Source organism: Taudactylus pleione, unplaced genomic scaffold (genome assembly GCF_031769625.1).
Source record: "Taudactylus pleione unplaced genomic scaffold, aTauple2 ptg000441l, whole genome shotgun sequence".
NCBI lineage: Eukaryota > Metazoa > Chordata > Amphibia > Anura > Myobatrachidae > Taudactylus > Taudactylus pleione.
The window spans coordinates 1083413-1098366 of NW_028284843.1; the positions used below are offsets into that span (position 1 = coordinate 1083413).

General features: G+C 45.8%; 1 protein-coding gene across 3 annotated transcripts in view; it reads right to left on the minus strand.

The window, feature by feature from the left end:
- The window catches only part of MTOR (mechanistic target of rapamycin kinase), a 393475-nt gene that overhangs the window by 122356 nt on the left and 256165 nt on the right, over window positions 1-14954 (minus strand). For all 3 annotated transcript variants that reach the window (XM_088447807.1, XM_088447808.1, XM_088447806.1), the window contains exons 30-31: window positions 4178-4293; window positions 4008-4085 (exon numbers count right to left, since the gene is read on the minus strand). In XM_088447807.1, coding sequence (XP_088303933.1) covers window positions 4008-4085; window positions 4178-4293 — 194 coding nt within the window. The remainder of the gene's footprint in view (window positions 1-4007; window positions 4086-4177; window positions 4294-14954) is intronic.

The window sequence follows — 14954 nt, forward strand, 5'->3', positions numbered from 1 at the left end:
GATGACGCCACAACCGTGACCAACTGACAGCGTCCATCCTTCCTTTATCCATGTCCATCATCCGCTTCACCTCATGCAAGATTTACCCAACAACCGATGTCCAGGGAAGGACTTTACCCCTAATGCCCAATTGACACCGTGCGTTCCATGTGTAATACCGTACTACTAGGCTAACTAAAAAAATAGTGCCCAAATCAAATTTACCATACCCCTTGAATGCTCCATAAGCCCATTCAGGGTAACTCAGTCTCGAAAGGCAAGGAATTCGTAAGCGCCTTGAAACTCCTTTATAAACCTCTATGTTATAGGGACACTTACAGAAGAAGTGGTCCATCATCTCCTCCTCCCCTAGACACTCCTCACGTAAACAACCACGATCATCGGCACTCCTTACTTTAAGGTTACCTCGAACATAGAGCCTTCCATGGAAGGAGAGCCAGGCGATGTCCCTAAATTTCAGAGGAATCCTCCGAGAATTAATCAGAGCCAATCCCTCCGAACTCATCTCACCTGGGCAATCCTTTAGGGCCAGCGGGACATAGAAGTCCGCAGAATTCTTAACCCCATCTCTCTCATGGCTAAGCCTCTTACATCACTGACCTCCAAGCCCCACCGTCTCATCACTTTCAGGCACAGGATCACGTAGATCGGGAGGTAGCCTTGCCTAACTCGGAATGTCTTAATTCGACCTCCCTCCATCCACTCTTTGAGGAAGGGAAACACCCATTCCCCGAAACCTTCTACCCATTGAGGGGGAGTCTCTAAAAACAGACTCGCTATGTTTAGTTTACAAAAAGTTGTTACAAAAAACACTACAGGGTTGACCATACTCTGGCCATCCTCTTCCCTCAATTTGTAGGTGATACCTCTTTTGATAATATTCATCCCATTTCCCCAAAACATCAGGAAAAACAATGAATTAATCTTGGACCACATAGATTGAGGCAAAAAACAAACATAACTGACATACAAAAACACTGGAATCAGGTAGGTTTTGCATAAGTCAACCCTTTCCCTATAGGAAGACTTCCATCTTCTCCAAACAGATACCTTCCGGGATGCAATTTCCAGCTTTTTCTCCCAATTTAGGGTGCCATAATCACCATGATTGAAATAAATTCCTAAACTTTTTATCTGTGAACTGGCCCGAGGGAGGCTGTCCGGAAGGTCAAATTCTGTCCCTTCCTCCCCCATCCAAAAAGCTTCACACTTCTCCTGGTTTATCCTGGAGCACGATGCTTCAGAATACATCCTGATGAGTTCTTCCATCCGCCGTGCCTCTGCCTCTTCAGACAGGAACACCGTGACATCATCTGCGTAGGCTACAACTCTCAGTGCAGGCCCAGGACCCAGCTGCACCCCTCCCACTGCATCATACTCGAACCTCCTTATGAAGGGGTCGATAGCAAATACATACAGAAGAGGGCTCAAGGGACACCCCTGACGAACCCCAGAACCCACACCGAAAGTAGCACCTACCCAACCATTCACAAGTGGGAAGCTTTCGGCCTTTCTGTATATTGTTTTTAGCCAATTCACCACTCTCACAGGAAATCCATACCATTCCAGTACCCTCCATAGGTATTCGTGATTGACTCTGTCAAAAGCCTTGGACTGATCCAATGCTAGTATATACTTTCCCCACCTCTCAGCACGGCACCGCTCAATGACCTCCCGGACACCAAGGACAGCACTAAAGGTACTACGGCCTTTCACCGTACAATGCTGAGAGGCTGAAAGCAGCCATTCTGTAAATTCAGTCAGCCTGTTAAAAATTATTTTTGCCAAAATCTTCCTATCTGCGTTGAGAAGAGCTATGGGGCGCCAATTCTCAACACACAGGGGATCCTTACCCTTGGAAAGCAATATAAGTGCAGACAACCTCATGGAAGGGGGAAGTCATTCTTCACCCAAACACTCATTAAACACCTCCACAAGGCGAGGGGCCAGGATATCTGAAAAGGTTACATTCTCTTTTCTCAGTGATGTCACTGGCTCCTAGTGAGTTGATAGGGCTGCATTCTAATGTCTCAGTGATGTCACTGGCTCCTAGTGAGTTGATAGGGCTGCATTCTCATGTCTCAGTGATGTCACTGGCTCCTAGTGAGTTGATAGGGCTGCATTCTCATGTCTCAGTGATGTCACTGACTCCTAGTGAGTTAATAGACTGCATTCTCATGTCTCAGTGATGTCACTGGCTCCTAGTGAGTTGATAGGCTGCATTCTCATGTCTCAGTGATGTCACTGGCTCCTAGTGAGTTGATAGGGCTGCATTCTAATGTCTCAGTGATGTCACTGGCTCCTAGTGAGTTGATAGGACAGCATTCTCATGTCTCAGTGATGTCACTGGCTCCTAGTGAGTTGATAAGCTGCATTCTCATGTCTCAGTGATGTCACTGGCTCCTAGTGAGTTAATAGGCTGCATTCTCATGTCTCAGTGATGTCACTGGCTCCTAGTGAGTTGATAGGGCTGCATTCTCATGTCTCAGTGATGTCACTGGCTCCTAGTGAGTTGATAGGGCTGCATTCTCATGTCTCAGTGATGTCACTGACTCCTAGTGAGTTGATAAGCTGCATTCTCATGTCTCAGTGATGTCACTGGCTCCTAGTGAGTTGATAGGCTACAATCTCATGTCACAGTGATGTCACTGGCTCCTAGTGAGTTGATAAGCTGCATTCTCATGTCTCAGTGATGCCACTGGCTCCTAGTGAGATGATAGGGCTGCATTCTCATGTCTCAGTGATGTCACTGGCTCCTAGTGAGTTGATCAGCTGCATTCTCATGTCTCAGTGATGTCACTGGCTCCTAGTGAGTTGATAAGCTGCATTCTCATGTCTCAGTGATGTCACTGGCTCCTAGTGAGTTGATAAGCTGCATTCTCATGTCTCAGTGATGTCACTGGCTCCTAGTGAGTTAATAGGCTGCATTCTCATGTTTCACTGGCTCCTAGTGAGTTGATAGGGCTGCATTCTCATGTCTCAGTGATGTCGCTGGCTCCTAGTGAGTTAATAGGCTGCATTCTCATGTCTCAGTGATGTCGCTGGCTCCTAGTGAGTATATAGGCTGCATTCTCATGTCTCAGTGTTGTCACTGGCTCCTAGTGAGTTACTAGACTGCATTCTCATGTCTCAGTGATGTCACTGGCTCCTAGTGAGTTGATAGGGCTGCATTCTCATGTCTCAGTGATGCCACTGGCTCCTAGTGAGTTGATAGGGCTGCATTCTCATGTCTCAGTGATGTCACTGGCTCCTAGTGAGTTGATAGGACTGCATTCTCATGTCTCAGTGATGTCACTGGCTCCTAGTGAGTTGATCAGCTGCATTCTCATGTCTCAGTGATGTCACTGGCTCCTAGTGAGTTGATAAGCTGCATTCTCATGTCTCAGTGATGTCACTGGCTCCTAGTGAGTTGATAAGCTGCATTCTCATGTCTCAGTGATGTCACTGGCTCCTAGTGAGTTAATAGGCTGCATTCTCATGTTTCACTGGCTCCTAGTGAGTTGATAGGGCTGCATTCTCATGGCTCAGTTATGTCGCTGGCTCCTAGTGAGTTAATAGGCTGCATTCTCATGTCTCAGTGATGTCGCTGGCTCCTAGTGAGTTAATAGGCTGCATTCTCATGTCTCAGTGTTGTCACTGGCTCCTAGTGGGTTAATAGGCTGCATTCTCATGTCTCAGTGATGTCACTGGCTCCTAGTGAGTTGATAGGGCTGCATTCTCATGTCTCAGTGTTGTCACTGGCTCCTAGTGTGTTGATAGGGCTGCATTCTCATGTCACAGTGATGTCACTGGCTCCTAGTGAGTTAATAGGCTGCATTCTCATGTCACAGTGATGTCACTGGCTCCTAGTGAGTTAATAGGCTGCATTCTCATGTCAAAGTGATGTCACTGGCTCTTAGTGAGTTAATAGGCTCATGATTACTGGTTGAATCTACAAAATCTCTGCCTTTACTGTGTGCAGGTCCAAGGGATATCATAACGCATTAATGCAGAACCGGCATACTTACCCCATAGGCCCGGCTGTAGCTTTCCCCAGCCATTGCAGTCAGCTCAGCATCCAGCATGTCCCTGGCTTTATCAATACACTAAGACACAAAGAAGGGGTCACAGAGCTTTATCATTTCATCAAACTGTTGGTCAGCATTGGAGGGTTGGTATGGTACTACAGAGCTCCTACCTGCTGGGCGAGGGAAAAGAGGTCCTGGTGGAGAGCCAGCACAGCTCTATAAAATGCTCCGTCATGGGTATCTCTTGGGATCAAGCACGTGTACTCCTCCATACTGTCCCACTGTTCTGGAAGAGGAATAAAGTCACAGATATTACCCAGCAGCACTATCAGCACTATCTCCTCACAAACAGCACTATCAGCACTACACAGCACTATCACCCCACAAACAGCACTATCAGCACTACACAGCACTATCAGCACTATCTCCCCACAAACAGCACTATCACCCCACAAACAGCACTATCAGCACTACACAGCACTATCTCCCCACAAACAGCACTATGTCCCCACAAACAGCACTATCAGCACTACACAGCACTATCTCCCCACAAACAGCACTATCAGCACTAAACAGCACTATCAGCACTACGTCCCCACAAACAACACTATCAGCACTGCACAGCACGATCAGCACTATCTCCCCACAAACAGCACTATCAGCACTACACAGCACTATCACCCCACAAACAGCACTATCAGCACTACACAGCACTATCACCCCACAAACAGCACTATCAGCACTACACAGCACTATGTCCCCACAAACAGCACTATGTCCCCACAAACAGCACTATCAGCACTACACAGCACTATCTCCCCACAAACAGCACTAAACAGCACTACGTCCCCACAAACAACACTATCAGCACTGCACAGCACGATCAGCACTATCTCCCCACAAACAGCACTATCAGCACTACACAGCACTATCTCCCCACAAACAGCACTATCAGCACTAAACAGCACTATCAGCACTACGTCCCCACAAACAACACTATCAGCACTATCTCCCCACAAACAGCACTATCAGCACTACACAGCACTATCAGCACTATCTCCCCACAAACAGCGCTATCAGCACTACACAGCACTATCTCCCCACAAACAGCACTATCAGCACTATGTCCCCAAACAGCACCATCAGCACTACCAGCCCACAAACAGCACTATCAGCACTACGTCCCCACAAACAGCACCATCAGCACTGCACAGCACTATGTCCCCACAAACAGCACTATCAGCACAAGTATATGGACAATAAAACCAGATAATGTTAGTACATATACACAGTAAAACTAGAAAATATAAAACAATAAACTTCATAAAACAATGTACAAAAAATAGATAAAGCTTATGGAAACCAGATTCATAAACTGTTAAGAGCCATAAAGTTGGTTAAAGTTGGTCTAAAAAGTTTGATTTTAATATCTCCTTTGAGATTTAATAGCATAATAGTGAAGTGCTTCTTTATAGTTTAGGCAGGGTGTAATCAAGTATTCGTATACACTTTCAAAAGTCCTCTTGCTCATATAAATTCCAGCTAATCTGAGAACTTTGCATTTAGTTGTAGCCTGCTTTTCTCAATTCACAATAAGGCGAGCTTCAATATACCATTCCAAGCCATCTTGCAAGAATGTTAACAGAAGAGCCAACTTAAACGTCACAGTGTCCCTTTCTCTGCTAGCACCGAGCTGTGGCACGAGGGGTGTGCGATTAGTTTCCAGATGCACAAGTATTATATTTACAAAAAAGTGAACATTACATTTTTCCATAGTATTCGCCAGACAAGTCTATGCAAAGCTGCATGTGCTCAAACCACTTGGTGAAGCAGCTGGACCAGTCTGAAGCAGGTACGTCTTCTACATGCTAGATGAAGGTCTCCACTGCCGCTTTCCGGTGACTCAAAACTAAGTCCATCCATCTTGCTCTTGATTTGCAGGAACTCAAAAAAGTCGATTGGGGCTAGGTCCACACTGTACGGAGGTTGACTAAGCTCCTCAATGCGTTGAAAGGCCAGAAAATCCACCACTATACTGGACTTAAGGGCAAGTGCATTGTTGTGATGGTGAAGGGTACCACTATCGCGAGTCCTTGGGCGGCACCTGGAAATGGCTTCCAACACTTGTGGCAGGCATTGGTTAGCGTGCCAGTCCCCAGTGATGGTGCGCTGCCGCATGAGTGGTACGATAGCTACATGACCAGCCTTTGCACAAAAACAGCCACCATCTGCTTGGCCACGCTGCGCTCACCTCCGAAATTCCGTGGTGGAGCATCTTCAACTGGGGTCTACTGGGCCGACTGTTGTTTGGTCTCGGGATCGAAACTGTGGTTCCAAGATTCATTGTCACTGATGATCTCTCAGGCAGAGTTTCAGCAATTGCCATCCATCCTGGCCAGTCAACTGGGCATCCTTCTGATGCGAATCAGCTGATGGGTCACCAAGTTTGCAGAAACCTTGCTCAGAGCAAGATTTTCATGTAGCATCGAGTGGATGGATCCTGATGAGATGCCTATTTCCTTCTCTAACTGGGCCACAGTCACCCTACACAGTAGCAAAGTTATCCTCAGTAATGGAGCACACAGGTCGGCTCCAAAACTCTTAGTCTTCCAGGGACCGTCTCCTGTGCTGAAATTCTGCATACCTCTCAAACACGGTGGTTAGGGACGCTACTTCCTCCCCAAAAGCAGCTCACAATCGGTCAAAACTCTCCTGCTGATGCAGACCACTCTTGTAGTCATAGAAGATCATTGCTCTCCAGAGGCCTCTGTTGAGATCCATAACAAGTTTGTGAAGGAGGTGAACAAGCTGACATCTTGGGTGTGCAGTGCTGCTTGTTATATACAGTTCGGTGCCCAGAAATTTCACAAGAACTTTAGTCAGAGAATACAGTGTACAACCAGACAGTCAGATTGTGTCTACTTTACCTCTACCCCACTGCACATCCGGAAACTTATTGCACACCCCTCGTATATTGGTTTTCTAGCACTGAGCAATGTTTGGATGACTAGGTGAGAAAAACAAGCGAAGTTGTTAAAGCCAACCAAGTCTTGATGAAAGAAGGGATCTTGACTTATCAGATGTACCCGGTTGGGAATCCCCACAGAGACTCTGCCTCTACAAGAATATCTTTGTACCAAGACCATAGTGGCCAGTTTGGTTCCACCAGAATGATTGGTACCATCTCAGTCTTGGCCTTCTTGAAGACATGTGAAATTATTAGAAATGAGATAAGTGGAGAAAAGAAGACTCTTTGTTGGGGGCACTCAAATAGTAAATCAAAATGATTTCTGAAAAAATTAAAACTTAACTTTTACTCTTATGTATAAAAAAAGGGGGAATAATATACACTACATCATAATGACTAACAAAACATATATATTCTTACTGACAATAAATAGTCAAGTCAAACGTCCAAAAAAGAGTGGGAGATTGATGTACACAATGCACCTGGTCACATAAGGGTGCGGACTGCACCCAATCAATTCTATAGAGGAAACTCTGTTGTTTCTCCTACGGCGAGTTATGTAAGGTATGCACTGGCTCTATTATCACGCTACCAAAATATCGTAGGAGATTTCAAACATAGTAAATAGCGTTGTCCCCAAAATCTGCTTATAGGCTGTAAAAAGACGTATCCAAAATCAAATTACAAAGGATATAGAATATAGGTTGGTATACTAAACAGTAATACCCCAAACTTCCAGGATATATAATTGTACGAAGCTGACTATATATTAGTGGGTTCCAGCCGACGATTGCTAGCATAAATTGTATGTACATATATTGAGATAAATACGTGAACAATAGGTCCAGATCTGCTGAGACTTGAAATATAACACAGTTCTAGGTTTGAATAGAATTTCAAGAGTTGCGAAATGATAATATCCAATACCCTAGGGCCATTGGAGTGTATCGGATAAGTTTGGATATTCCGATTGTTTAGGGCAAAAGGATACTGACATTGAACCTGAGACGCTGCACATCTCTGTAAAAAAATGAATATATAATACAGTGTCACCTAAAGAAGAAAAACCCCAGTTAGTCATAAATCATGAATCCAGGGAACCCTCAATGAAAGATTCATTCAATATCTTAATACAATATTTTGCATATATAGATGCAATGTTGACGAAGGAGACAGAAATAATTTTCAAGGGCCCAGATATTGTCTCCCCTGTTTCTGCTGTCGCTGCCTCTTGTCTGAAACAGAGGACACAAGATGAGAGAACAGGGTAGGTGTCTGATGTGAACAAGCCCTGCCTTGGGCGAAACGTACGTCATCACTCCTAAGTCACGTGACCTGACCGGCCGGCCGGGCACCATCCCGCTGACTTGTGGAGAGACGCTCCGGAGAGTCCAAGCCGCGCACATACATAGTATCCGGCATCACGTGACACTAGCGTCGGGGCACCAACCTGCTGACAACCGGAGAGATTTTCCTAGTCAGCACGCAGCTACTGGCTCACAGTAAATACCCTATTTAAACTTTGTCTCCTTTCTGCATAACTTCTGGGATCGGCTTACTATAGCCTACCACACAGGCATGGGTGACGACTCTCTGCCTTGTTTGAAAACATCAACATAATTGGGATATACTAATATGTGATTAAGTCCAGCTAACTGTTACACAGTATACTCGGTATTTTGATGGTTTTTGTAAAAACAGCTATTTTATTATTGCACAGCTGCTAGGATATGGCTTTTCAATTAGCCTATTCACTGTGTATCACTACTTTCTGCTACCATAGAGGTTCTGTTTAATTCTATATAAAACTCTTTTATTGTGTCAGCTAAACGGCTATATAGGACGGTTTTTACTTTCATTCAACCATTGGAATTGCAAGATTGTGTAACTCTTACATTTATCTACAGTGCATCCATATTCTTTTGCTATTTCTGATTTTGGTTTTGATCTGCTATTCACATTATTTCTAATAGGATGTATTAATGCTTTCTCTTGACAATATCCTTATGAAGGCAATTTTTCTGCACTCTCTCATCGGTGTACCTACCACACCTAGACTGCAATGTCCCTGACACCAGGATAGACGTGGTTTGAGCGCACCGACAGCAGAAGTGCTCTTCACCTTTCTTCCAACCAGTCACCTACCCTGTTCTTTCATCCTGTGTCCTCTGTTTCAGACAAGAGGCAGCGACAGCAGAAACAGGGGAGACGATATCTGGGCCCTTGAAAATTATTTCTGTCTCCTTCGTCAACATTGCATCTATATATGCAAAATATTGTATTAAGATATTGAATGAATCTTTCATTGAGGGTTCCCTGGATTCATGATTTATGACTAACTGGGGTTTTTCTTCTTTAGGTGACACTGTATTATATATTCATTTTTTTACAGAGATGTGCAGCGTCTCAGGTTCAATGTCAGTATCCTTTTGCCCTAAACAATCGGAATATCCAAACTTATCCGATACACTCCAATGGCCCTAGGGTATTGGATATTATCATTTCGCAACTCTTGAAATTCTATTCAAACCTAGAACTGTGTTATATTTCAAGTCTCAGCAGATCTGGACCTATTGTTCACGTATTTATCTCAATATATGTACATACAATTTATGCTAGCAATCGTCGGCTGGAACCCACTAATATATAGTCAGCTTCGTACAATTATATATCCTGGAAGTTTGGGGTATTACTGTTTAGTATACCAACCTATATTCTATATCCTTTGTAATTTGATTTTGGATACGTCTTTTTACAGCCTATAAGCAGATTTTGGGGACAACGCTATTTACTATGTTTGAAATCTCCTACGATATTTTGGTAGCGTGATAATAGAGCCAGTGCATACCTTACATAACTCGCCGTAGGAGAAACAACAGAGTTTCCTCTATAGAATTGATTGGGTGCAGTCCGCACCCTTATGTGACCAGGTGCATTGTGTACATCAATCTCCCACTCTTTTGGACGTTTGACTTGACTATTTATTGTCAGTAAGAATATATATGTTTTGTTAGTTATTATGATGTAGTGTATATTATTCCCCCTTTTTTTATACATAAGAGTAAAAGTTAAGTTTTAATTTTTTCATAAATCATTTTGATTTACTATTTGAGTGCCCCCAACAAAGAGTCTTCTTTTCTCCACTTATCTCATTTGTACTTTCTGACTCAGGGGAGCACCACCAACTCGTGATTATCCCTTTTGCCACAATTTGTGCAATATTAAGCTGTTAGTTGGTTTCTAATAAAAACTTACTGCCCTGTTTTACACAGGAATTTATTGTCATTATTATTATTGCTATCTGACTTTTTCCTGTGCGGGCTCCAAACAGTGTATTTTCTTTCAAATTATTAGAATAGACAGAAAAAGATATTCCAGCTGGTACCACCAAGGAGCCGTCATGGTGTCCACTAAGACTGCATGAGGAAGCCTTATTTTTGGTTGGTATAGCTAAACCTTGTGGTTCAGCCAAGAGGCCATCATAAATTCTGGCAGACCCAACGTTCTATCAGCTGAGAATCCCAGCTAAGAGGAGAGAAGAATGCAGTGCTCAGCAATAGATAGAAGAACACAAACAACCAAGCTGCATTATCAGCAGTAGCTCTGCGTCCTCCAGTGCTCAGCAAGAGACAGAAGAACACAAGCAACCAAGCTACATTATCAGCAGCAGCTCTGCGTCCTCCAGTGCTCAGCAAGAGACAGAAGAACACAAGCAACATTATCAGCAGCAGCTCTGCGTCCTCCAGTGCTCAGCAAGAGACAGAAGAACACAAGCAACCAAGCTACATCAGCAGCAGCTCTGCGTCCTCCGGTGCTCAGCAATAGACAGAAGAACACAAGCAACCAAGCTACATTATCAGCAGCAGCTCTGCGTCCTCCAGTGCTCAGCAAGAGACAGAAGAACACAAGCAACATTATCAGCAGCAGCTCTGCGTCCCCCAGTGCTCAGCAAGAGACAGAAGAACACAAGCTACATTATCAGCAGCAGCTCTGCGTCCTCCAGTGCTCAGCAAGAGACAGAAGAACACAAGCAACATTATCAGCAGCAGCTCTGCGTCCCCCAGTGCTCAGCAAGAGACAGAAGAACACAAGCTACATTATCAGCAGCAGCTCTGCGTCCTCCAGTGCTCAGCAATAGACAGAACACAAGCAACCAAGCTACATTATCAGCAGCAGCTCTGCGTCCTCCAGTGCTCAGCAATAGACAGAAGAACACAAGCAACCAAGCTACATTATCAGCAGCAGCTCTGCGTCCTCCAGTGCTCAGCAAGAGACAGAAGAACACAAGCTACATTATCAGCAGCAGCTCTGCGTCCTCCAGTGCTCAGCAATAGACAGAAGAACACAAGCAACCAAGCTACATCAGCAGCAGCTCTGCGTCCTCCAGTGCTCAGCAATAGACAGAAGAACACAAGCTACATTATCAGCAGCAGCTCTGCGTCCCCCAGTGCTCAGCAAGAGACAGAAGAACACAAGCTACATTATCAGCAGCAGCTCTGCGTCCTCCAGTGCTCAGCAATAGACAGAACACAAGCAACCAAGCTACATTATCAGCAGCAGCTCTGCGTCCTCCAGTGCTCAGCAATAGGCAGAAGAACACAAGCTACATTATCAGCAGCAGCTCTGCGTCCTCCAGTGCTCAGCAATAGACAGAAGAACACAAGCAACCAAGCTACATCAGCAGCAGCTCTGCGTCCTCCAGTGCTCAGCAATAGACAGAAGAACACAAGCTACATCAGCAGCAGCTCTGCGTCCTCCAGTGCTCAGCAAGAGACAGAAGAACACAAGCAACATTATCAGCAGCAGCTCTGCATCCCCCAGTGCTCAGCAAGAGACAGAAGAACACAAGCTACATTATCAGCAGCAGCTCTGCGTCCTCCAGTGCTCAGCAATAGACAGAACACAAGCAACCAAGCTACATTATCAGCAGCAGCTCTGCGTCCTCCAGTGCTCAGCAATAGACAGAAGAACACAAGCAACCAAGCTACATTATCAGCAGCAGCTCTGCGTCCTCCAGTGCTCAGCAAGAGACAGAAGAACACAAGCAACCAAGCTACATCAGCAGCAGCTCTGCGTCCTCCGGTGCTCAGCAATAGACAGAAGAACACAAGCAACCAAGCTACATTATCAGCAGCAGCTCTGCGTCCTCCAGTGCTCAGCAAGAGACAGAAGAACACAAGCAACATTATCAGCAGCAGCTCTGCGTCCCCCAGTGCTCAGCAAGAGACAGAAGAACACAAGCTACATTATCAGCAGCAGCTCTGCGTCCTCCAGTGCTCAGCAAGAGACAGAAGAACACAAGCAACATTATCAGCAGCAGCTCTGCGTCCCCCAGTGCTCAGCAAGAGACAGAAGAACACAAGCTACATTATCAGCAGCAGCTCTGCGTCCTCCAGTGCTCAGCAATAGACAGAACACAAGCAACCAAGCTACATTATCAGCAGCAGCTCTGCGTCCTCCAGTGCTCAGCAATAGACAGAAGAACACAAGCAACCAAGCTACATTATCAGCAGCAGCTCTGCGTCCTCCAGTGCTCAGCAAGAGACAGAAGAACACAAGCTACATTATCAGCAGCAGCTCTGCGTCCTCCAGTGCTCAGCAATAGACAGAAGAACACAAGCAACCAAGCTACATCAGCAGCAGCTCTGCGTCCTCCAGTGCTCAGCAATAGACAGAACACAAGCTACATTATCAGCAGCAGCTCTGCGTCCCCCAGTGCTCAGCAAGAGACAGAAGAACACAAGCTACATTATCAGCAGCAGCTCTGCGTCCTCCAGTGCTCAGCAATAGACAGAACACAAGCAACCAAGCTACATTATCAGCAGCAGCTCTGCGTCCTCCAGTGCTCAGCAATAGGCAGAAGAACACAAGCTACATTATCAGCAGCAGCTCTGCGTCCTCCAGTGCTCAGCAATAGACAGAAGAACACAAGCAACCAAGCTACATCAGCAGCAGCTCTGCGTCCTCCAGTGCTCAGCAATAGACAGAAGAACACAAGCTACATTATCAGCAGCAGCTCTGCGTCCTCCAGTGCTCAGCAAGAGACAGAAGAACACAAGCAACATTATCAGCAGCAGCTCTGCGTCCCCCAGTGCTCAGCAAGAGACAGAAGAACACAAGCTACATTATCAGCAGCAGCTCTGCGTCCTCCAGTGCTCAGCAATAGACAGAACACAAGCAACCAAGCTACATTATCAGCAGCAGCTCTGCGTCCTCCAGTGCTCAGCAATAGACAGAAGAACACAAGCAACCAAGCTACATTATCAGCAGCAGCTCTGCGTCCTCCAGTGCTCAGCAAGAGACAGAAGAACACAAGCTACATTATCAGCAGCAGCTCTGCGTCCTCCAGTGCTCAGCAATAGACAGAAGAACACAAGCAACCAAGCTACATCAGCAGCAGCTCTGCGTCCTCCAGTGCTCAGCAATAGACAGAAGAACACAAGCTACATTATCAGCAGCAGCTCTGCGTCCCCCAGTGCTCAGCAAGAGACAGAAGAACACAAGCTACATTATCAGCAGCAGCTCTGCGTCCTCCAGTGCTCAGCAATAGACAGAACACAAGCTACATTATCAGCAGCAGCTCTGCGTCCTCCAGTGCTCAGCAATAGACAGAAGAACACAAGCAACCAAGCTACATTATCAGCAGCAGCTCTGCGTCCTCCAGTGCACAGCAATAGACAGAAGAACACAAGCAACCAAGCTACATTATCAGCAGCAGCTCTGCGTCCTCCAGTGCTCAGCAATAGACAGAAGAACACAAGCAACCAAGCTACATTATCAGCAGCAGCTCTGCGTCCTCCAGTGCACAGCAATAGACAGAAGAACACAAGCTACATTATCAGCAGCAGCTCTGCGTCCTCCAGTGCACGGCAAAAAAAAAAAGATCAACTGCAGATGCACAAAAACATTCACGCATACACAAGTGTAGGGAAATGGCTGCTCCAGGAACAGAGGAGGGAGGTACTAAGGAACATTCCCACCAAGGCAGAGTTAAAGCCTGCCTCACGTTCTGACAGAGCTCAGTGAACTGATGCTAAATAGTCTTGGCAGCAGGGGCAAGATGCAGTGTAAGGCCCCAACTATCAGACACTCCTGTACTTGAACACTGTAACTATGCAGCATCAGGGAAGGAGGAAACCGCTGCAAGCCTCATCTCATCACCGTGAGAAAGACAGAGCTGCACTCTAAGTTCTGGTCGTGGGGTCTGTGGTGGGCAGCATGACAAGCGGCAGTCCCCAGTACATGCCCAGTACCCAAAACCATGTAGTGTCCCTCACCAGGGCCACAGGGATTAGGGGGGTAGGCACAGCGGATGAGGCATCGAGAGTTCTACCTTCCTACCTCCAGCGAAGTTGTCTTGGAGAGCATAAAACTGAATAAAATAGAACACACAAAGCTGCTCCTGCAGCAATCAATGCAAGTACCCATTCCAAGAGCACACACGGCAAACTGAGACCCTTATAGACCAATGGGATGTAGAAGGGAGGACCATTTAGATTAATGGCGCTACTCCTCACAGCGCCCTCTACCCCCTCATGGTTGGCAGAGTTCCCCAAATAGGATAAGAGAGAAATACTGCCTGCATTTCCATGTGGTACAGACACGGAACAGCTTTGTACAGTGATACACTAAAGGGCCGATTTCATTCAGCACAAGGCTCCGTCGGAAACTCGCACGACCTACAGCTTTGCCGACTTCATCCATTAATGCACAGAAATCTTCATAGGTTTTTTTCTTGCAAGTGAATGGGGTACAAGCCCGGAAAACGCGTGATAGACTCTCCACTCTCAGCTGTCCACACATATGATGAAATCTGCAAACTACATGTAAATCCCCAACATATTACCAAATAGCAGTAAATACATATATGATAAATACTTCGCTTATGGCAGCCGGTGACCAGGGATCAGTTTATGCTGCTTCCTCAGGCACAAACCGTGTAATGTAGTCAGGAAATGCGCCATGATTCACGGGTTAGA